This window comes from Gracilinanus agilis, chromosome 2, assembly GCF_016433145.1.
Source record: "Gracilinanus agilis isolate LMUSP501 chromosome 2, AgileGrace, whole genome shotgun sequence".
NCBI classification, from domain to species: Eukaryota; Metazoa; Chordata; class Mammalia; order Didelphimorphia; family Didelphidae; genus Gracilinanus; species Gracilinanus agilis.
In genome coordinates, this window is record NC_058131.1 from 446,381,793 (window position 1) to 446,405,725 (window position 23,933).

The following is a 23,933-nucleotide window of genomic DNA, read 5'->3' on the forward strand; positions in this document are numbered from 1 at the left end:
ATACATAAGGAATTAATTCAGATTTATAAGAATAAGGGTCATTCCATAGCTGAGATAGCCAAAAGCTATAAACAGGAAATTTCAAGGGAAGAAACCCAAGCTATCAACAACCATATGAAAAAAAACACTGCAGACCACTAATAAAGAGAAATGCAAATTAAAAGAACTCAAGTTCCTTGGACTGGCCAAGATTTTTTCATTTTGTGTAAATGGAATTAGCTCTAGTCCATTCATAGTCAAAACTCTAACCACCAGAAGATGATGTCATCCCCACCTCCCTTAGTGGGGAGGGGAGATGAGTTACCCACAAGTGACAATAAGTAACAAATCAAGAACAAGGGACTGTTCCTTTGGGCAGTCCAAATCAGTGTAGAGGCTGCCATTTGTCCACTTGAATTAGAGGTGGACCCACAGGAAGTGAAGAGAGACACTTTCTCTTCAAGTATGTTGGTTACTTCCTGTTGGGGCAGTTCCAGCTTTGAACTTGGTGCTGAAGGATCTCAACTGAGACCTCAGGCTGCTTCCACTTTGAATTGTCATGTGGGTAAGTTAGGCTGACTTCCTTGGCCTACCTTGGTGTTTCCAGACTACCTTAAGTAGGCTTCTTGCCTCTCTGATTGCTAAGGCCTTGCGGCTTGTAGCCTAGTTTAATTAGCCTTCCAATCCTCTCTCCCCCCAGCCTCAGGTAGGCCTGGGGTAGCCTCTCCCTCTCTCTATTTCCCTACCTTCTACCTTCTTAATTGTAAATAAACTACCTTAAACCTGATCCTGACTTGGGTCTATTTTAATTATGGAATCAATCTGAACTATTGATTCCTGGCGGCCACACCTTAAATATATATCTATAAAATATCTATAATCTCTCTCTTACAATTTGAAAATCTAAATGACAATTTTTGGAGATATGTGAGAAGCCAGGCATCTAATGGACTTTTGTTGGAGCTCTAAATTGTTCCAGCCATTCTTGAAAACAATTTGCAACTACACCCCCCAAATAACCATATATATCTTATACACAAAAATATATGTATATATATCCTTTTGCCCCAAAATATCACTACTCAGGTTACAGACCTCAAAGAGATCAAAGATAAAAGGAAAGGATCAAAATAATTATGGCAGTGTTTTTCATGGTAGCAAGGAACTGACAAGTGGAAGATGCTAATCAATTGGAAAAGGAACAAAGTTTGATATATGAAGGATGGAATATTATTGTGCACTTGCAAAAAGTAAAATAGACTTGACTCAGAAAAACCTGGGGAATCAAAACAATTCTGAGGTACCACCTCGTACCTAGCAGATTAGCTAAAATGACAGCAAAGGAAAGTGGTGAATGTTGGAGGGATGTGGCAAAATTGGGACATTAAGGCATTGCTGGTGGAGTTGTAAATTGATCCAATCATTTTTTAACTATGCCCAAAGGGCTTTAAAAGACTATCTGCCTTTTGATCCATCAATAGCACTGCTTGGTTTATACCCCAAAGAGATAATAAGGAAAAAGACTTGTACAAAAATATTTGTAACCACACTCTTTGTGGTGGCAAAAAATTGAAAAATGAGGGAATGTCCTTCGATTGGGGAATGGCTGAACAAATTGTAGTATCTGTTGGTGATGGAATACTATTGTGCTCAAAAGAATAATGAACTGGAGGAATTCCATGTGAACTGGAATGACCTCCAGGAATTGATGCAGAGTGAAAGGAGCAGATCCAGGAGAACATTGTACACAGAGACTGATACACTGTGGTAAAATCGAATGTAATGGACTTCTGTACTGGCAGCAATGCAATGACCCAGGACAATTCTGAGGGATTTATGGAAAAGAATGCTACCCACATTCAGAGGAAGAACTGCAGGAGTGGAAACACAGAAGAAAAACAACTGCTTGAATACATGGGTTGATGTGGGCATGGTTGAGGATATAGACATTAAATGATAACTCTAGTCCAACTATCAATAACATGTAATTAATCAATGATACATGTAAAACCCAATGGAATTGTATGTCGGCTATGGGGGGGGGTTGGGGGAGAGGAAAAGAACATGAAACTTGTAACTGCGGGAAAATATTCAAAATTTAAATTTAAAAAAACCTGGGGAATATATATGAATTGATGCAGGGGGAAAGTATAGAGCTAGGAAAGCAATTTATACAGTGAGAATATTATAAATAAAAACAATTTTCAAAGACTTAAGAACCTGTAGCCCCACTTTCTTGCTATCTCCATGCCAGGTTTCCATTCTTGTATGATTATCTCTTGTTGCCTTTCCTCTTCTACTCTAACTCTCAGAACATTAGTAAAATCTACACTTCCATTCCTGAAAATGTGAATTAATTTTCCTTTGACTCCTATAACTATTCCCATTGACTTCCTATTCTAAACATTCCTTCCTGGCAAGTACTCTTCTATAGATGTTGGTGGTTTTTTTTTTAATTAAATTTTATTATTTAGGTTTGTATTGTCAGTGCTTGGCATTTAAGTACCTAATAAATGCTTTTTCATTCATCAACTTCATAAAACTTTAAACGTAGCACTAAAGAAAAACTATCTAAGCCTGGTATAAAATATGTTTTGATCAGCGTCATATACCACATTCTGTTATAAAATCCAAATGAATACTGGGTGTGTGGAGTGAAATTCTGGGGGGGGGGGGCTCATTCCCCCATGAAACACTCTAATGAGTGGACAGGAGATTTGATGCTGGCAGAATTCACATGGCTTTATTCAGAGGCTGGGGCGCACGAGTCATAGAGAACACTGCTTAGGCCTAGACAGCATCTTCACGGTAGGGGAGCAGGGCCAAGGGTAAGACAATAGTACCTGGGCATAGGCAGTATCCTCACAAGGGGTAGGGAGTGGAGGAGAGAGAGAGAGAGAGGCTCCACAGTCTAAGGTCTCAGTAGTGGGCCCAGATGCCTAGGTTTACTCAGATTTTATAGGGATCCAAGACAATGCTATCTCCACTTTCCCATCATCTATATCTTATTCTTCTCTCCTTCTTCTATCCTCTTTAATTTTTCCCAACGCTTCTGAGTGTTTCCAAGTGTATAGGAATATTCCTTAAATTTGCAATTTTTAGTTGAGTCAGGTTTTTAGGCCTGTCCATGGATTTATCAGATTGCAACAATTGAGGCTGAAACACTCTTTGAAACATATTTCGGGTTATAACATCGCTTAGGACATGTATTTAAGATTATAACTTGTAAGTTTTGAGATTTCTCTCATAGTACTTACGTCACCCCTAAACTTCTTCCCATGGTAGTGAAGGGGGGTGCTCTTTAGCCACACTTGAAAAGAATATCATAGACCTATATTAATATATTTATAAATATATTATATATATGTAAATATGTCTTTATGTATTTATATATTTATAATTTTACTATAATAAAACTAATTTTAATATAGTGAAATAATAATATAAATTTATAAATATAAAATATTATATATTTGTAAATATATATATATGAAGCTGCTTGGGGAGGGGGTTTCTTCTACTCTTCAAAAGGAGAGATTGATATCTCCTAGTGGAGGGCATCTAACTTCACTATTTTTCTATAGAAAGTTGCCAATCTATGATTACTAATATTAATCAATGTATATTGGGAAATAATGCACAATTTCATCCCACACACTAAGTAAAAATAAAAAATTTACAATTAAAAATTTATAGGAGAATGGAAGGTTATAGCTCTAGCAAGTATGGATAGCAGATGAGTTAGACATGCTTTATGGGAGAATTTTATAAAAGACTTGTTTTATTGTTTTAAAAAATCTGTCAGAAATCTGTAAGAAGTTATCATCTGAGAAAATACTGGCAGAAAATTTCTTTAATAAAATTTTATATCAAAATCTCTACAAGTCTATAAGATTAACAGTTATTTTCTATTTGATATCTTATGTGGACACATGATATGAACAGAGACATGATTAGAACTATGAGGAACCTTAGAGTTGATATAGTCTGACCACTGAAATAGGTAAATAATAAATATTAGTAGGTTGTATAATGGTTAGAGGGGTTTAGGTGGTTTTCTAGGTTCTTGATGTAATAGTCCTTTGGGCCAGTTTTCAGAAGTTCTTTAGATTTGGGAAGGATTCAGAGAAACTGGCCAATTAACACTAAGTTGTTAAACAAGGTTTATTATAAACTGGGATAGGGAAGGGAAGGGAATGGGATGACCTAAGTGGGGTTAAACTAAATTCCTCCCACCAAGATCCAACAGGTTTCCAATAGTTGTCTGATCTCTACCTCAAAATCCCCAGCTATCTGTATTATGTCCTAACCAGAACACCCACCCCTCCACTTTTGTAGTAATTAAGAATAGGGAAAACTGGAAGGTATACAGGTCCAGTGGATCAGCAGGGAGATCTCACAACTCTTGTCCTCAGGGTCTGGCAGGAGTCCAGTTGAAGCACAGCAGCAGGTATTAAACCAAAAGTAAGGGGAGTAAGGATCTTACTAGTGCAGTCCAACTGTGTAGCTTAACCCAAATTCAACCTCTTCCTGACAAGTGAAAGATAAATCCACAGACAAGATTTCTAGAGAGCAAGTCCAGCAACTTAACTGTCTCCTCAGAGAGTCACTGACTCCAGAGTTCTGGAATTCTCTCCCTGCCTCTGCCTGACACTTCCTGCTTTCCCTGCTTTCCCACTCAACACTCCTTTATTTTTAGTTGAGGAGAAGATCTGATCCTAAAGAAGTAAGTTCTCTTATCCAAGATGGTAAAATAAAAATTAGCAGATCTGGGACATAAACTAAACTAAAAATTATAAACTATTGGTAAACCTAAAAGTTATCAATGTATATAAATACATAAATGTAAATGTTAACTCTGAAACTGTCTCTCACTCATTATATTAGGAAACAGGGTAAATGAAGAAACTTTTCAGAAAACAAGTATATGCTGGTGAATGTTGTGGATAAAAAAAGGAAGGATGGGAGGAAGGTAGGTAGCCGGGTCCCCCCAAATCCTGTAGGGAAATTAACCAGAGCTCTTTAAGAGGTGGGCTTCAGGGCAGAACAAAATCAGGCTAGACTCTAGGGATATTTAGCTGAGTTTATTTAGGGTTTAGGAAAGAAAGGTTTGGGAAAGCAAAAGTTAGATCTACAGCAGCTATGTTGGGACCAATGCTCTCTGGGGCAAAAGGCTCTCAGGAGAAAAAAGCTCTCTCTTCTGTTGCAGGAAAAAGGCGCTCAAAACCTCTCATCTTTTTTTATACCTTTTCAGAAAACTCCCACAAAGGAAGTGGTGGGATATGTCTGAGGAAGCTAAGGTAGAGAGTCTTGGGAGATGTAGTCTCCTAGGGTTTAGTCATTCCAAAATGCACATTACCTACTAATGAAGCTGTGTGTTAAACTAGCTAAATTGGAAAACAATTTGAAATCACTAAGCAGAGTTATGAAATTGTTCATGCCCTCTAATCTAACCATCCTGATACTGATTTTATGTCCTAAGGAGGTTATTGAAAAACAGGAAAACGTTCATATTAACACTGTATTTTTTTAAACCCTTACCTTCCACCTTAGAATCAATACTATGTATTGGCTTCAAGGCAGAAAAGTGGTAAGAGCTATGCAAACACAGCTATTAAGGGTCTGAGGCCAGATTTGAACCTAAGACCTCCCATTTCTAGGCCTGGCTTTCAATCCTCTGAAGCTACTCAGCTATCCCCTTCAACACTGTATTTTGTAAAGCAAAGGGGGGAAAAAAAAAAGAAACTGTGCTTAGTGACTACGGAGTTCCCAAAGAAATTCATCATTAAGGAACAATGAATATGTAGAATTCAGATAAATATGGGAAGACTTATGAAAAATGATAGAGTAAACCAGGCAGATCTAAAAGAACAGTATATACAATTACTACTACATACTAAATGAAAACAGCCCTAAATAGCAACAAAAAGGATCCCAAAAACATTGGACTATGTCAGTACTGATTTTTTTTTTTTACCCCTTACCTTCAGTCTTAGAATCAATACTAAGTATTGGTTCCAAGGCAAAAGAGTGGTTAGGGACTAGGTAATTGGAGTTAAGTGGCTTGTCCAGGGTCATACAGCAAGAAGTGTCTTGATTCTGGATTTTAACCCAGGATGTCTAGGCCTGGTTCTATCTACTATGCCACCTAGCTGCCCCTCAGTATCAATTTTGAAAGTAAACATCTGCCCTATCATTTGTCAAGTGGAAGAGTACCAAAGTATAAGGTTATGTTATGATTAATTTCACTAGTTAGTTCCTTCTACTTAAAATTCTTTTAACTTTTTTCAAAGATTAATTTAGGAATTCACTGAGGTTTGTATGATATGTTAAAATAACATTCAACATTTAGAAATAGAGTAATGCATAAACCAGCTTTGTAATTTGAAATAACTTCAAATGTGCAACTCTGAAATTATGTGGTTTTTTTCTGAGGATTTAGTTGTAATTTTCCACTAGTTGCAAGTTCCAGTAATCATTTCAAAAGAAAACAATTATGTGTATGCTGTTTGCCTGTTATGGATGGCTTCAAATACCTAATCTGGTAGCTAACGTGGTCACATTGATTTGCATAATATTGTAGAATATTTTGTTATTTTTCTCCTTTTGTGGAATTATTATACTAACAAAATAAAAATTTTATTGCAGTGGAAAATGTTTAGCTTGTGGCAGAATGTTAGAGTCTATTCACTTGAACTCAGAAGAATATGAACTTCTTAAGCAGAGAGTCCTGAAGGATGTCCTTGTTGGAGGTGACCAATACAGGAAAACAACGCCCAAAGTGAGCCAATTCAGTTGCTTTTTTAAAAGAGTTAGTTACATAAACTGGTGAAAGATAACAGTTGCCTATTTTAGTCCTCCTACCTATGGGCACAAGTATATTTTTAGTGGAAAGATAGCTTTCTGTTCTTGTCTTGAATGTTTTTAGAAAAATGTATCATATCATCTTTTTAATAATCATTGTCTTTCAGTTATTGAAATTAGGAAATCTAAAGATGCCATTTTAAAGCAGATTTTGTTCATGTTAAAAATAGGTCAGGTTAATGTTTTAAAGTCTGTATTGCTTTCATGACTTTAAATTGGTCCTTGGAGATGAAGTTAAAAGAGAAATATTCTTTTTTTTATTTGTGAAGAGAAAGAACTTGGGCTTACTAATTGACTTTTTTCTAAATTTAAAGTGAGAATTTGAAAGGGAAAAGATTTTGTTTTATTAACCATAGCGAATGGCTTCCTACACTTCTTTCCAATAAAAATAATAGTAACTAACATTTATAAAGTTCTTAATTATGTGCCAGGAACTATACTAAGTGCTTTACTGTTTGTCTCATTTGATCCTCACAACAATCCTGGGAAGTAGGTGCTGTTATTCTCTTTATTTTGCAGTTGAGAAAAGTGAGGCAAAGATAAGTAGCTTGCCCAAGTCACACAACTTAGTATCTAAGGACAGATTTGAACTTAGATCTTCTTGACTCTAGGCCCAGCATTCCATCCATTGTACTACCTGGCCTGCCTGTCTACCAAAGTATTTAAAAATTAGGCCTTCTAACATTTTGTGGGTATTAGTATAATGCTTAGGCTGTTATTTCTCACTCTTTCTATATGACCATCTCTATTTATGATCACATATATTTATTCAGTGATATGTTTTACTACACTTTTTTTTTAAACCCTTAACTTCTGTGTGTTGGCTCCTAGGTGGAAGAGTGGTAAGGGTGGACAATGGGGGTCAAGTGACTTGCCCAGGGTCACACACCTAGGAAGTGTCTGAGGCCAGATTTGAACCTACGACCTCTCGTCTCTAGGCCTGACTCTCAATCCACTGAGCTACCCAGATGCCCCCTACTACACTTCTTACATGTCATTGTTAATAACATCTGATAGCTTGTCTCCCTGTTATTCAACTCTGTTGCCCTTTGAGTTATACATAATTTTGATCTTTAAAAATTGTAGTGTCTTATAATTTTTTTTTGGTCTGGACATGTGTGGGGAGTTTCCCATGTGGAAAGTCCCTTCATTAATGCAGGTTGGCAACTTTTGGTCTCAGAGAGTTTCATGAGGCACTAAGAAATTGAATGACTTCACCCTGGTCACAGAGCTAATATGTTTCAGAGGGAGATCTTTGTACCCAAATGTTCCTGACTTCAAAGACCAAACATCTGTTGTTTCATGCCACCATTTTAGGAGAGAATATAGTATTAACAGATTTTTGTGTCAAGAATTAGGTATCCTGGAACTCTAAACACAAGTGAGACCCCCTGGTATCTTACTCGGGGTCCAAACCACATTCAGAAATTTTCAGAGCTCAAACTATATTAATCACACTGAGAGCTTACAGATCCCCAATCTGAGCCATCCCCAAGATTCTAGAACAACATAATACTCCCTAGAAAGCATCAGAAGAACCCAAGAGGACATAAGCTTAAGCCCAAACTTTTCCAGCATAAGGGCATAGAGGTTAGCCCCTTTGAGTCATTGGACTACCTAAAAGCCATAAATTTAAAAGAAAAAAAGAGCCTAGACATCTCATTTCAAGAAATCATAAAAGAAAACTGCCTGAACCTCCTAGAACCAAAGAAAAAAATTAAAGAGAATCTTCTGATAACCTTTTGAAAGAAACATGAAAACTCCCCCCAAAATTATTCCCATAATCAAAATACTGAAAGCAGTCATAAAGAGGCAATTCAAAGACAAAGGAGCCACAAGATTGCACCACTCTAATGCAGAAAAGGGTTAGAATGCAATATAATATTTCAGAAGGCAAAAGAACAAGTCTTATAGCCAATAAATTACCTAGAAAAAATAAGTATAATCCTAGGAGGAAAGAAGAAGGGATAAGGATGAGCCTTTAACAAAATGGAGGGTTTCCAAGCATTCCTGATGAAAAGTCTGGAGCTGAGTAGAAAGTATGAAATACAAACCTAGGAGTTAAGAGAAACTAAAATATAAACATGAGAACAGTCATAAGGGACTCAACAAGAATACACTTTGTATTCTAATAAGGGAGATGCTAAATGTGTCACTTTGGAACTCTTATAATGAAGGTACTTATAAGGAGTGTAATAAGATAGGGGACCTAGGAGTGGTTTTTGTTTTGATAATCTTTAAAGGAAAATGGAAAGTAAAACACTATGAGGAGGAAAGGGAAAGGAACAAATTATCTCACAAAATCACTGTGTGCAAGTAGAAAACTATACAAACAATGAAGGCATTGGAGCAGTGGTTGACCCCTTGAAGCTCTCATCTGAACAATACATAAGAATACATAAACACCGAGAAATGGGTACAGAAATACGGTTCATTTGACAGGAAAATAAGAAGGGAAGGAGAAAAGGGAGAAGGGGAAACTTAAGGGAGAGTAGATTAAGGGAGAGATTAGACCTTAGCGAAACAAACTCCAATTACGGAGAGTGAATCTCAATGAAAGATTTTTAAAAAATGAAAGAAAGGATAAAAAACTGTTACTGGATTCAGGGCAAGAGATAGAGAAGAAGGTTGGGGAGCAGAAGCAAATTTTACTACTTTTCTCTTTTCTTTATAAAGAGGGAATGGGAAACAAAGGGAGAAAATGTAAGAGATGATGGAAAGAACAGCTCCCTATATAATTACTGTGAATATCAGTGGAATGAACTCAACCATAAAATGAAAGACATTATCACAATGGATTAAAAAGCATAATTCAACTATATTTTTTACCCCCAAAAAAACTGAAACATAATGATTCACAGAGTTAAAATAAGGAGGCAAAATCTATTATGCTTTATCTAAAGTCAGAGAAGCAGGCAGTAATAATTATGATCTTAGACAATTCTCACAAGTCAACCTAATTAATATAAAAGACTAGTGAAGACATCAAATTAGTAAACAAATTCCAACAAGTGGTTAAGTGTTACCCTCAAAGAATATTCAGAATTATTTAATAGAGTACTGGTTTCCAAATTTGGCTGCACCACTGAGGTGACCTTGGAATACAGGATAGATTTGTTGAATCTGATGGATATATCTTACGTGGAACATCAGCTTGATAGTCTAGGGCAGGTTTACTCTATGGATGTCAGTACAGCCATTGTTAAAAAAAAAAAGAAAGAAAAGAAATTACAGCCATTGTACTCTTTTATCCTCCCTGTGAGAAGGTGTGTGTATAGTATATACATTAGTTGAATGTGTTTTGTTTAAAACTTTTTTTTTAATCTGGGCAGCTAGTTAGCACAATAGATAAAATACCAGGTCTGGAGTCTGGGGGAAACTGGGTTCACATTTGGCCTCAGGTACATCCTGGTGGTGTTCTACCCTGGGTAAATCACCCAGCCCCATTTACGTAAGCCTTAATGCTCTTCTGCATTAGAAGACAGAAGTTAAAAAAAATTTTTTAAATTTTTAATCACAAAAATAATGATGAGAAATTACTTAGCATATTTAATAAGAATACAGTTAAGTTCTTGTTAATACAATAACTGTCTAATTTTTAGGAAATTAACAGGTTTAAAAACTTTATTAAAAGTTGCCCTCCTTTTGATATTGTGATTGATGGACTCAATGTTACCAAAATGTTTCCTAAAGTTCGTGAATCTCAAACTGTGAGTAAAGTTTTTTCTTTTATTTCATATATGTAGAATTGCTTTTATATTGTAACCTGCGATGTAATTTTATAGATGTTTCTCATACTTTAATACTGTCATTTCTTCTAGGATTTCCACAACTCTTATCCACAATGCCACATTTTAGCTTCCTTAAAAAATGTTTCTCTGTGGCACAATAACCAAACAGCTCATGCAGGTTATATAATATTCTTTTCATCAGTATAGTGAATAAATTATAGGAGCTACAGAAAAGTAATTATTGATATTTTACAATATTCATAGGATGGCCAGAATTCACCATAGGCATATTTTGGGGTCTCAGCCAATGCCAAAATATACCTTGGTCTTGTAGTTTCTATATGCCATTAAGTTTCAGAGAATCCTGTGGGAATTATGAGCCAAGCATAATTCATGAATGAATGAATGAAAAAATCTTTGTTAAGCACTTAACTCTCAACAAAGCATAAGGCTAGGTGCTAGTAATATAAATAGAAAGCAAGATAGTACCTTCTTCCAAGGAACTCACATTCTAGTGGGGAAAGACAACAAACTTAGGAGGTTTCAGCTGCAAATCTCATGAAAAGGGACTATGGACCTCACAGCAGTAAAAGGAGATGGTAATTCATCTTTATTGTTATTCCTAGTCATAAAACCATACCTATTTCTGATGTTGAGCTCTTTGACAATGCCAAGAACTTTGATGGCACAAATTTCTTTTTTCAGGTCTTCAGTGCTATACCTGCAATAGCAGTAGAAGCAGTTGCCAAGTCAAATCTCTACAAGAATTAATTTCCTGGAGTTTGGCTAGGGAGGCATGACTAGAAGCAGAGAGTCACTGGTCTAGGAGGAGCACTTCTATTCTCAGAGCCTTTAGGCCCATGGTCCTGGACTTTCTCTAACCTAGTCTAAGAGGAGTTGGTAACTGAGATGGTCATTTGATTACATGCATTATCTTGTCTCTCCCTTAGGATTTTCATCTAGGTTGGCTCGCTATAGCATTGGCAATCCATTGGTAGTTGATGTAGATGAATGGATGGCCCCTTCTCCACATAAATTATTCCCCTGAATGATTGTTGTAGACATTATAGAGATTTAGAGACCAAAGGTCTTGACACTTCTAAGTCTTTATTTTTTTTTTTACAAATTACACATAATAAATTTCCATATAAGTTTTCCAAAGTTATATGATCCAAATTGTCTTCCTCCCCCCTCCCATAGCTGGCAAGCAATTCAATCTGGGTTATAAATGTATTATCATGCAAAACATATTTACATATCATTCATTTTTCTAAGTGACTAATCTTATAAAACCAAAACTCTATAACATGTAACCAAATGTATAAGTGAAAAATCATGTTTTTCATCTGCATTCCTATTCTAATAGTTCTTTCCCTGGAGGTAGATAGCATTCTTTGTCATAAGTCCCTCAGAATTGTCCTGGATCATTGTATTGCTGAGAGTGGCTAAGCCATCAGTTCCACAATATTGCTGTTAACTGTGCCTTCCAAGTCTTTAGAAAGGGGGCACAGATAGCTGCTATCCTCTCTCCATTTTTTAGCTTCCTCTTATGTGTTATTAGAATGTAAATTCCCTGAGGAGAAGACTTGTGTTTCTGCTTGTATTTTCATCCCATCCATTCCTTCAACCCCTCAATACTTTATCAGGCTTCTGCTCCTATTCCAATTTCAATTTTCTCCTTCTCCAACTCAGTAATTTCATCTGCCTCACAGGGTTTTTGTGAGGATCAAGTGAGGTAATATTCGTACAGCCCTTTGCACAGTACCTGACATAGTAGGCACTTAGTCAGTGCTTGTTCCCTTCACCTTCCAACTTCAGCATGTTAGCCATTTCAACTCTACAGTGCCCTCTGTTATTGACTCCCATATATCCCTTGACCCCTCACTGCTCTTATTTTGTCAGACCTCAAACCTGGATTACTCCCATGATCAACTTCCTTTGCTGCTATTCATCCTTTAAATGAAACTGTAGTAATTATCACAACCATGCTGACTGGGCTTTTACTACAGCAAGTTAGTCTTTTTATTCCTCCCCAAATGATTTTATAGCTCACTGCTCATAGCAGCTATTCTAAATCTTCTCTTTCTTCTTCAATCCCCCCCAAATTCCTTCCTTCTTGACTCTCAACTAGAGCCTTGCTTCTTACTTAGTGGGGAAATTGTGACTATAAATATTAACACTCCCTCTTTTCTCTACACTCCCTCTTTTCTCTTCATCTCAAAACCTCTTGTGTAGGTGGCTTAGGGGATAGAGAGTCAGGCCTGGAGTCAGGAATACCTGGGTTCAAATATGGCCTCAGAGAGTTCCCCATTGTGTCTCCCTGGGCAAGTCACTTAAACCCAGTTGCCTAGCTGTTACTGCTCTTCTGCCTTGGAACAGATACTTAGTATCAATTCTAAGACAGAAGGTAAGGGTGTTTTTTAAAAAAACCTCTTAGTGATAAAATGTTCTCCTTCCTCTTTTCCTGTAGCATCTGAAAAAGTGGTGGCCCTTCTTATCCTGTACAAGTCCCATACCCCACTTCCCCCAGTTAAATTAGATAATCTTAGAGGACAGCACTAGTACTAAGGGAGGATCATAAAAGGCTTCTTGTATAAGGTTTAATTTTTTTCTTAGATTTGAAGGAAGCCAGGAAAAATAAGAGGCAGAAATGAGTGAGAGAATTCCAGGTCTGGGAGCAACCAGTTGGAATACCCAGAATTGAGAATGAAATGTCTTATGCAAGGAGCTACTCAGTCACAAGAAATGCTCCTCACCATAAAGATTCTTCCTGTGACTTTCCTCCATATCAACTTTGTACCTTTCAGCTTCTTGATGTAGTCTCTCAGTTAGCAAAGGAGAACCTCCAAGTACTTGTCCTAGGTCGTAAGCACATGCTAAATGGAAGTTCCAGGTGGCAAAAGAGTGAAATGGCAGCTGTTCAGAACATGGCCTACTGCTTCTTTGCTGACAATGTGTGAGTATCTAGAGCAGTGGTGGCAAACCTCTATGGGCATGCCTGCCTTCCTCCACTAGAGTTCATTACTAGAAAGCCAGAGGGACTCAGGGTGGAGCTCCCCCTCTCCATGTGCCTGAGGACATTCCTTACCAGCAGCCCAATGAGAGCGCTTCCTCCCTCCCCTATCCGAGGTGTGGGGGTGGGGAAGGAGATGTGGGGGCAGGGGGCAGCACTCAGTCTGGGGAGTGGGGGTGGCACTCCATCTCTAAAAGGTCTAGGGCAACAGGCAAATACTGCTAGTTTGTGGATGAGTAGATACCAGTAATGTTTTGTTACAATATTCCATCACTGGGAAAGCAAACATTTTGTTAGTTGTGCAATAACTAAAAGGTCATAAATCATTTCAAGCAAGAATACATATCCAAGCTTAATACCACATGGAGTTTACCATCACATTTGTCAGCATTTGAAAGATTCCTAAAGAAGACTGAGTTGCCTCAAATTTCCTTGTCCTCAAAATTAGAGGGTTCTTGACTAAATTGTTTCTAAGATTCCTTTTAGTTCTGAAGCCTTTAATTTAGGTACCTGAATTCACCTGGTGCTCCATATATCAGACAAGCAACTCAGTCTTCTTTAAGATTAAGCATCTTTCAGATGTTTACATGTGATGGAAATGATAACATAAATTCAGAGTGTTATCAAGAGGAAAACTAATTGGAAATGGATTTCATTGGATTATATGGGCTATATGTTTATTGCTGACTAAAGTTAAAATTCACTTATTGTATTTAACTTATATTCCATTTTTCAGTTATTTCTGATTTCCAATTCAGTTCAATAAACATTGATTATATATACAATTACCATATGCGATGCACTGTACTTGGTACTAGGAACATAAAGGCAAAGCAAAAAACAATTCCTCTCACCCAGGAAGACATACAACATGTAAACATCAGGGATGGGGGATATACACATGTACATATAAACACACATACAATAATCTGAGGTGGGAGAACACTTGTAGAATGGGGAAAGGCTTCCTAGAGGAAATAGCCTATGTTCTCAACTTTGAAGAGAGCTTGGACTTCTAAGTGGTAAAGGACATTCTAGGCATGGAGGAGAGGCTCTTCAAAGTCACAGAGGCAGAAAGTAGAATTCCCATTTGGAAAATAACTAGTATTTCAGATTGGCTAGAACATATTGTAAATGAAGGAGAATAATGCACAGACTGGGAAAAACAGACTGAAACTAGATTCTAAATGGCTTTAAATTCCAAACTCCGGAGTTTATATTTGATGCTATTAGAAATAGGGAATCTCTGAAAGTTCTTAAACAAAGAAGTCACATGGTCAGAGACTTGTGCCCTAAGAAGATTATTCTAGTAGTTAAATGGAGGATAAAAATTGAAGAGAAAATAGATCAGAAACCTGAAATCCAATTGTGGGGCTATTGAAAAATATGAGTTGTGGTCATGTGACACTGAGAAAGTAACAGATATGGGGAGGTAAAATCAGTTGAACAGCAATCATGTACTAAGCACTTATCATGTGCCAGGCACTATGCTGTGAACAAAAGCAAAACAGGTTCCTGCCTTCAAAAAACTTATATTCTAACAGAGGAGACAGCATACAAATATAAGTATACACAGAACACATACAGTGTACAGGGTAACATTAGAAGGGAAAGCATTAGCAACTGAAGGGAACCAGGAAAGTCATCATTCAGAAGGATTCTTTAAGGATTCCAAAAGGCAAAGATTTGAACGGAATCTTGAAGGATTCCAAAAGGCAAAGATGAGAACAAAGAGCATTCCAGTTATAAGAGACAGTGCAAAAGTATAAACAGGATCATGGGTAATAGCAAGAAGGCCGATATGACTGAGTTATAGGACACTTACAAAATAATATGTAATAAAATGAGAAATATAGGATAGGTCTAATCCATCAATAATAAATAAACATTTATTAAGCACCTACTATGTATTAGGCACTGTGCTAAGATCTAGGAAGGCAAAAAAAGGCAAAAGACTATACCAAAAAGAGTAGTTTATTGATTCTGCCATAAGTTTTCCCCTACTCCCATTACATCCTCCATTCCGGTTGCCAAAGTGATTTTCTTAAAGCACAGATTAAATAATGTCACCCTCCTACTTAAACTCCAGCCACTCTGTCTTCTCTAGGAGAAAATATAAAATCTTTTTTGGTGTGCAAAATCCTTGATAACCTAACTCTCTCCCACCCTACTTTTCTAGTCTTGTACCTTACACACTGCCAGGTATTCTTCAATCCAGTGACACTGGTCTCTTGACTATTCCTCAAACTAGATACTTCATTTCTCAACTCTGAACATTTTCTCTGGCCATATGCCTCAAGAGTTCTCTGTTTCTGCCCCCTGCTTCTGTAGCTTCCTTCAAAAATGCCATCTAAAATCTCACCTTTTTTAGGAAGTCATTCCCAAGTTTTCTTAATTCTGGCACCCTCCCTCTATTAACTATTTCCTATTTATTCTGCATATAGCTTATTTGTACATATTTGTTTACTTGCCTCCTCTATTAGATTGTGAGCATCCCGAGGATAGGAACAGTCTTTTGCCTTTGCTTAGCATGATGCCTCACATATAGTAGATCTTTAATAAGTGTCTGTTGACCAGTTCTAAAGGCAGTAAAGAACCACTAGAGTTTATTGTGGGACAGGGCTAGGGTAGACAATATGTAACATAGTCAGATCTGCCCTTTAGAAAAATCACTTTGGTAGGAGTATGGAAAAATGAATCAAAGTGTTATTCTACCAAAGAAAGGTGTTATGGATAAAAATTAATTTTGAAGACTTTATGCTAAATTTATAAGTATTTATTAGTAAAGAGAAAGAGAGAAATAAGGTTTCCAGTCTTTCTAATTTAAAGTAAGATCCGATCCCAGATTCCCACCCAGGCCTGTCCCTTCCACACCACTTACCAGAGATTGCAAGGTAAGAGCTGCCAAGCCGGCAGAAACCAGGACCTAATAGAGGGACAGAATCCAAGAGAGCTTGCTAGCTTTCCAAGATAGCTTTTCAAAACTTTCCTAAACCCCTCCCTGAGATCCTTCAATAGGCCTACTGGGACTTTCTCCAGTCCTTCTGGCAGCCCAAATATGTGATTCTGTGATTCCTATGTTGAGTCTTTCTGGAATTGGACTGAGTTGGAGGTCCCCTAGATATTTAATTCACACAAAAGGAAACCAGTTAAGAAGCTTTTGCATTAATCTAGGCAAAAGGTGGCTTTTAAATTAAGGCATGTAAGTTAAAGAAGGGGACTTGCTCAAAAAATGATTGTATGTTAAACAGCAGTTAGCAACTGGGTAGGCAGGATGATGGTAGGAGGCAGGTAAACAAGGACAATACAGATAATATTTGACAGTTTCTTGGTTATGGGAGTTGAGGGAGAGGGAAGAATCAAGAATGACTTTGAAGATGGAAATATAAGAAAATCTTGACTAAAATTTTGTGGCACCCCAGAGAAAAATAGCAAAGTTTGGAGGAAGGATAGGTTTAGAGGGGAAAATAATTAGTTCCATTTTGGACATGTGAAAGTTTGAGAAACCTGTGGAGATATCAAATAATCAGTTGTTGATAAAAGACTATAGTCTACGAGAAACTAGAGCTAGATATATAATTTTGGGACTCATTTTCATAAAGCTGATAATTGAACTTATGGATGCTGATGAAATTCTAAAAGAGAGAAAATGGGAGCCCCTTGACAGTTTTTTATTCTAGAGAAAGTCTTATTTTTTTTTTCCTTTTCTTCTTTTGGTAATATGGATATTTAAAATAGATTAGCTTAGTATGATTTTATCACATTTTGTAATCAGAATTGTTCAGGACCCAGCTAGTTGCCAACATTCCTACCAAATGTGTAGAAATGTAATGAGTATGCTTACATTAGTGGCAAGATTAACAGAAAAAAATCATAGCTGTGTCTGGAGCTACAGAGGAGAAACATTCCTAATATAGGAAGTTTCTGATCTGAATTGCACCCTAGAAACTGCTGTGAAAATGCAAATTTCAACTTGAGGATGTCTTCCATTTGGGGTTTCCTAAAGAAAGTATTGTGCATAATACTTGAGTTTGGAAGGGAAGAAATGCTTCATTTAGAGTTATGAATAGAAAAAATATCCTTTGGTACCAAATTAGCTTTTAGGAGCAGAAAGTTAGGATTTTAAACAATTTTAAACAGTTTAACTGAATAAATAGAACCCTAAATTATAGACCTTCAACAAGTCAGATCAGTCTTTTGTAATTTCTTTGAAATATTACTATTTATATTATAAAGACCTGCATGTGAGTGATGAGGATTATTTGTTCCTGGTTTCAAAAATTTAGAACACTTCTTAATGAGCAGTAAAGGAATATAAAGCATAAAGAAGACAAATGTCTTCTATTATAATGCCTCTATTCTTCAGAGCTTTCTCTCTTTTTGGTTGATTTAGCTCAGAAGATGATGCCTTCCTGTTATATGCCACCCTCCACTCAGGGAACCACTGCCGATTTCTCACCAGAGATCTGTTGCGAGACCACAAAGCCTGTCTCCCTGATGACAATACTCGTCATCTATTCTTTAAGTGGCAGCAGGGACATCAACTTGTGCTTCTCAACTATTACCCAGGGGAAAAGATCATCTTTCAGGTATATTCTCACCTCTCTGTACTGAATCAGCAGGGTAGGATAATGGTTAAGAATGTAAGACTTAGAAAACAGTATTTTAGAAAGTCCAAACTTAAGTTTTGACAAGGATTCCCTCCCCTCCCTTCCACACTTCCAGAATGGAGTTGTAATTGTTTTATTTTTGTTCTGAGTGAAATTTCTCAGGTTATTTTTAACTAATTAAAAATTTTCATTATTCATTGATACCACTGAAAGAATCTATGTCTTAATGAAATGTACCTTCTAAGACAGGTCTTTTTTCATCTTTTATTATTTTCGTTATTTTCTTAGAATAAATTATTATTTACTATAGAATCAAAACTCTTTTAAGATTCTTCACACTTCTTTTCCTTGCTCAATCCATATATACCTCTATGACTTCTGATTAGTTCTCCTTTAGTTATGCCAGATGTGCATTAGCAAATTAAAAAAAGAAAATGTAATCTTGGGCTACATTAAAGTTATTCTAGGGGCAGCTAGATGGCTTAGTGGACTAGAGCCTAGAGCGAGTCTTGGAGATAAGAGGTCCTGGGTTCAAATGTGGCCTCAAAAACTTACTCTTTGTGTGAACATAGGCAAGTTACTTAACCCCAATTGACTAGTCCTTCTCACTTTTCTGCCTTAGAACTGATACTTAGTATCAATTCTAAAAAAATAAGGGTTAAAATTTTTTTTTAATTTTGTTCTGATCTAGAAAGATAAGACTTGGCCATGGCTTAACTAAATTTGGAATCTCTCATTTGGTTTTGAATTTCAGATTTTAGAAATAGCATTAATAAGCTGGAGAATATCCAGAAGAGAGCAACCAAGATCTGGGATCCATCAGTGTAGATGGCAATTGAAAGCATGGGAACTGATGATACCAAACAAAATAATATAAAGGGAGAAGAAAATAGGGCCCAAGACAGAGCCTTGGGAGACTACCATGGTTATCTGTCATGATCTGAAGGAAATGAAGATCCAGCAAAAGAGACTGAGTGGGAGTAGTTAGGTAGGAGACAAATCAGAAGAGAGTAGTGATACAGAAACCTAGAAAGATCATCAAGAAGACAGTAAACACTGTCAAAGACTACAGTGATCAAGAAGGATGAGGACTGAGAAAAGACCATTGATTTGGCAATTAAAAAATCACTAGAGGGTGCAGCTAGGTGGCTCAGTGGATTGAGAGCCAGGTCTAGAGATCCTGGGTTCAAATCTGGCCTCAGACACTTTCCAGCTGTGTGACCCTAGGCAAGTCACTAGCCCTTACCACTCTTCTACCTTGGAACCAATACACAGTATTGATTTTAAGACAGTAGGTAAGAGTTTTTACGGGGGAAAAAATCACTGGTTACTTTGGAGAGAGCAGTTTCACTTGATTGATTAAATCAGAACTTCAGAACTGCACCAAAAGCCAACCACAAGCCCATGAGCAATAGAAAAAGAGGCCTATCAGAAAAGTAGCCCCCACTCAGGCAAATAGGTGCAAAATATCCAAGCACAAGATAAGACTAGCAAGAGATAGATGTAATCTTCAACTATATTTGGAGATATCAAAATCAGCCTCACCCAAGAAAGCCCCAGGATAAAGTTAGAAAGGTTTGAGAGAGACAGAGTCCAAGAGAAGCAGGGAGAAGTGCAGATGAGCCAGTGCTCAGATTGGGGGCCCCCAGATCTAGGTCCTTGTATTTCTAAGGTGTCATAGAAGATCCTGAGGTTCAGATAGCACTCTGAACCTCAAAGATCCACAGAGGTAGAACCCAGAATGAGACCAAGCAAGACCATCCATCTCACCCAGAAGTTTAATAGGAAACAGAGTTTCTGGCCCTGGCACAAAACCTCAGTTGAGGAACTAAGGCTGGAGGCATGAGTAGGAAATACACTGGGGTATGCTAGAGCCAGCTCAAACCAACTTGGGAACCAATTATTAAATTTTCATTGTATTTCAGAAACTTAAAACATTTACACTTCAGAAATTAGCAAATGCTACCATTTGAGGCTTGATTTATTGTTTTGTTGATTGTTTAGACTTAAGAAAGTGATTAAGAGAATGTTAATAATGCAGATTGAACTTAAAGTATGTTGTGTATTCTTCCCTCTTCCCCATCCCACCCTAACCCTGTCAGAGCTGATAGTAAAACATTTACCTACATACTCCTGAATACACTAATATAGAAAGGAAGTGAGATTTATCAGAATCTTGAACAAAGAAAATTTTACTATATGACAAAACACTTTTATACAACTCAAGGCTAAAGTAAAGTTAACATTTTATTTCATCAAACAAAATAATTGTCACTTAATCTTTGCGGCATGGTCTTCGATAATTTTCTAACATCACTCAGTCCCTCTGCGGTCACTTTTCTCAAGGGTTCTCCCTTCCATCTGATCACAGGAATTTGAAAAAATCAAATAGGCACGTACACACACACACACACACACATATATTATAGAAACATGATAATACAGAGAAGGGATTAGTCATAATCAAAACAAACCAATTCCAAAGGGGGAATGAAAAGGAAGGAAAAAAAGATAAAAAGAGCTGAAAATTAAACAAGTATCCCTCAATTGGGGAATAACTGTATGGTTCTTCAGTCATATGGAAAGGAATATAATAGAGAAAAGAGATAATTTTGGGGAATCCTTGGAAGCAAGACATAGAATGAATTGAGCATTTTATTTTATATTTTTATATCATGGCAACAGTCTTTAAAAAAAAAAAAAGCAACTTTGGAAGAAAGATTTAAGAACTCTTTTCACAGCAATCCCCAACAATGTTTTCAGAGGAGCTATAATGCTTCCATGTTACCCACATGAGGTGGCAAACTAATGGTACATAAGGAGACAAACATTTAGAGGCATGGCAACAATGTGGATTTTTTTCTGTTTGACTATACTTATTTATTGCAAGAGATTTGGGTTAGACTTTTTTTCTTCTTAATTGGAGGGTATTAGAATGGATGAAAAGTGAAGCTAACAAGAAAAGAAAAAGAGAAGGACCTATTAACACGTTAGAAAGAAACAGACAAGCAAGACAGTTTTTTTTTTAAACCCTTAACTTCTGTGTATTGGCTCCTTGGTGGAAGAGTGGTAAGGGTGGGCAATGGGGGTCAAGTGACTTGCCCAGGGTCACACAACTAGGAAGTGTCTGAGGCCGGATTTGAACCTAGGACCTCCCGTCTCTGGGCCTGGCTCTCAATCCACTGAGCTACCCAGCTGCCCCCCAACAAGACAGTTTTTAAAGTAACACTGTGTTCATTTTTTGTTTTCAAGTAGGAGAAATTTTGACTTTTATTTCTAAAATAAAGCCTAAGCTACACACACATACAAAAAGTAAGTAGTATGTAATAGATTCATGACTTCATATATAATTTTTTGTGTTCAACTTTTTATATGACAAATTCAAAAGAAGTTCACACTTTAAAAAAATTTTTTTTAATAGAACTCTATGCAAAAATGGAATATGCTGCCTTGAAAAGGTGGTCAGTTGTCCCTCATTTTAGGTCTTCAGGCAAAAGCTACTTTTGTTAGAGGAGATTTCTGTACAGGTCTACTTGCTCTAAATGGTATCTTCTATCTCAGTCAGTCAGCAGGTATTTACTGAATGCTATGTGCCAGCCAATAAGCTGTGCCCAGAATATACAGAAAAAGGTGAAAAAAGGCCCTACCCTCAAGGAGTTCACATTCTAATGTGGGAAGCAGTATGCAAACTACTATATACATACAAGATTAATATAGAGTGAAAGAAAGGTATTAAATGGGGGAAGGGACACAGGGGAAGGAAGATCTCTTATAGAAGGTGAGATTTGAACCACAACTTGGAAGAAGCTAAGAGATAGAGATGAGGAGGGAGTGCATTCCAGGAATGGGGAACAATCTATGAAATGGCACAGAGTCAAAAGATGTGTGAGCAACTGCAAGTAAGCCAGTAAAATTATATTACAGAGTACTTAGAGAGAAATAAGATATTAGACGACTGGAAAGATAGAAAAGAACCAGGTCATGAAAGACTTTTAAACACCAGAAAAGATTTATATTCTACTAACAAGGAACCACTGGATGTTGTTGGGTGGGGGAAGGCAGTAGGAATGATAAATCTGACCTGTGTTTTAGGAAAATCAGTTTAGCAGCTGAGTAAAGAATAGTTTGGATTGGGGAGAGACTTAAGACAAGGAGATCAACCACTATTTCAGTAGTATAGGTGCGAGACAGTGAAAACCCTGTGCTTATGTAAGTGGAGAAAATGGAATTTTGGAAATCATACACATAGAATTGGGGTATGTTGTGGGTTTTATGAGATGTGGATATCAATGATATAGCCTCTTTTTCTGTAGCTTGAGAAAGAATAGGCATAAGAATTGAGTAGATTGAGGAGCTGGAATTTAGAGTATTTGAAAGATTATCATATGTATCTTGAAGTTCCTGCTTTGAGAGCAAGAGTTATAATGATGAAAAAGGTTGTGGGCCAGGCACTGAACTTAAAGAACAATGAAGAATGTACTAGAAATTCAAAAGACAGTTCTGTCATTCTTTAAGGGCAGTGTTACTACCTATATATTATGTCAAAATTAACATAAATCTTATGTTTCTCATTCAACAGCCTGTTCTCATCTATGACACGGTGGTACAAACAACAGGAGATTCATGGCACATACCATATGATGAAAACATAGTGGAAAGATATTCTTATGAAGTACCAACTAAATGGCTTTGTCTTCAACAACAAAACTAAGGCTTCTAATCTGGGTTAGTTGGCCTCCAAGTACCCTTTCTGCTCTAGATTTCTGATCCTTCGCTAAATGTCTGTTTACCATTTTAGATGCTGTAGAACAAAGTGGTTCTCATATAGGAGGATAGATAAGACTAGAGCTCCATACATGTTATAGAGAAGTCATTGTATTACTGCTGCTTATTCAGACAAATTTACAATTTTAATAAGCAGTTTTAAAATTAAATGAGATATCATTTCAGGTTACATTTTCCCCTATGACGTCCCTTCTCTTATATTTATTAAGGATGCCCCTAATATGTTCATCTGTCATTGCCCTTAAGATTTTATAGATTTGACGATTATTGTATTAGTGTTGCCCAACAATAAATAGTGAATATTTCTACATTAATTTGTTTTCCATTATTTAATGCTGATGATTTCTATGAATTAACTTTTTGTACTGCTATTTTACTGAAGCTATAATTATTTTGATTACCATATTATTGATTTGCTGGTATTTTCTATACAGACAGTTATGTCATCTGCAAGTAGGAATAACTGCCTATCCTCTTTGCCTATTCCTTTCATTTCTTCCTCTTGTCTTGTAGCTGGAATTTCTTGTACTTTGTGTTGGTAGAGAAAGGACGCATCCTTACTTAACTTATTGGGAAAGTTTCCAGTAATTCTTCTTCACAAATCATGATAGTTTGTGGGTTTAGATAAGTACTGTTGACTATTGAAAGAAGACTATACAGTAATCCTTCACCTATCGCAGGAGTTATGTTCCAGAGATCCCTGCGATAGATGAAAATCTACAAAGTAGTGGTGTTTTATTTGTTTTATTATTCTTTGATGGTAAGCATCTTCCTCTGGCACTTGAGTTCACTGCCAGAAGCCTTAAGCTTGGATAGGCAAGAGAAGTGGCTTTTCCCTTTTGGCCAAGAGCTCCTGGAAAAGCCACTCAAACGAAAGCAGCTGGGTGGCTGGGGAAAATGGGAAAAAGAGAAAAAACAAAAACACAAAAATGGCAGGAGCAGGGCAGCAGC

General features: G+C 36.9%; 2 protein-coding genes across 2 annotated transcripts in view; both read left to right on the forward strand.

Moving 5' to 3' along the window:
* The first annotated feature begins 4,842 nt into the window (after window positions 1-4,842).
* On the forward strand, window positions 4,843-22,908 carry LOC123237687 (protein only RNase P catalytic subunit). Its single transcript, XM_044664764.1, has 6 exons — window positions 4,843-4,951; window positions 6,628-6,760; window positions 10,446-10,553; window positions 13,382-13,530; window positions 17,981-18,176; window positions 22,777-22,908. The coding sequence occupies exons 1-6, from the start codon at window positions 4,917-4,919 to the stop codon at window positions 22,906-22,908; spliced, it is 753 nt and encodes a 250-aa protein (XP_044520699.1). The 5' UTR covers window positions 4,843-4,916.
* Window positions 22,865-23,933, forward strand: part of PSMA6 (proteasome 20S subunit alpha 6) — a 44,946-nt gene continuing 43,877 nt past the window's right edge. Inside the window, exon 1 of the mRNA XM_044664763.1 lies at window positions 22,865-22,922. Within this exon, the coding sequence (XP_044520698.1) occupies window positions 22,865-22,922 (58 nt within the window). The remainder of the gene's footprint in view (window positions 22,923-23,933) is intronic.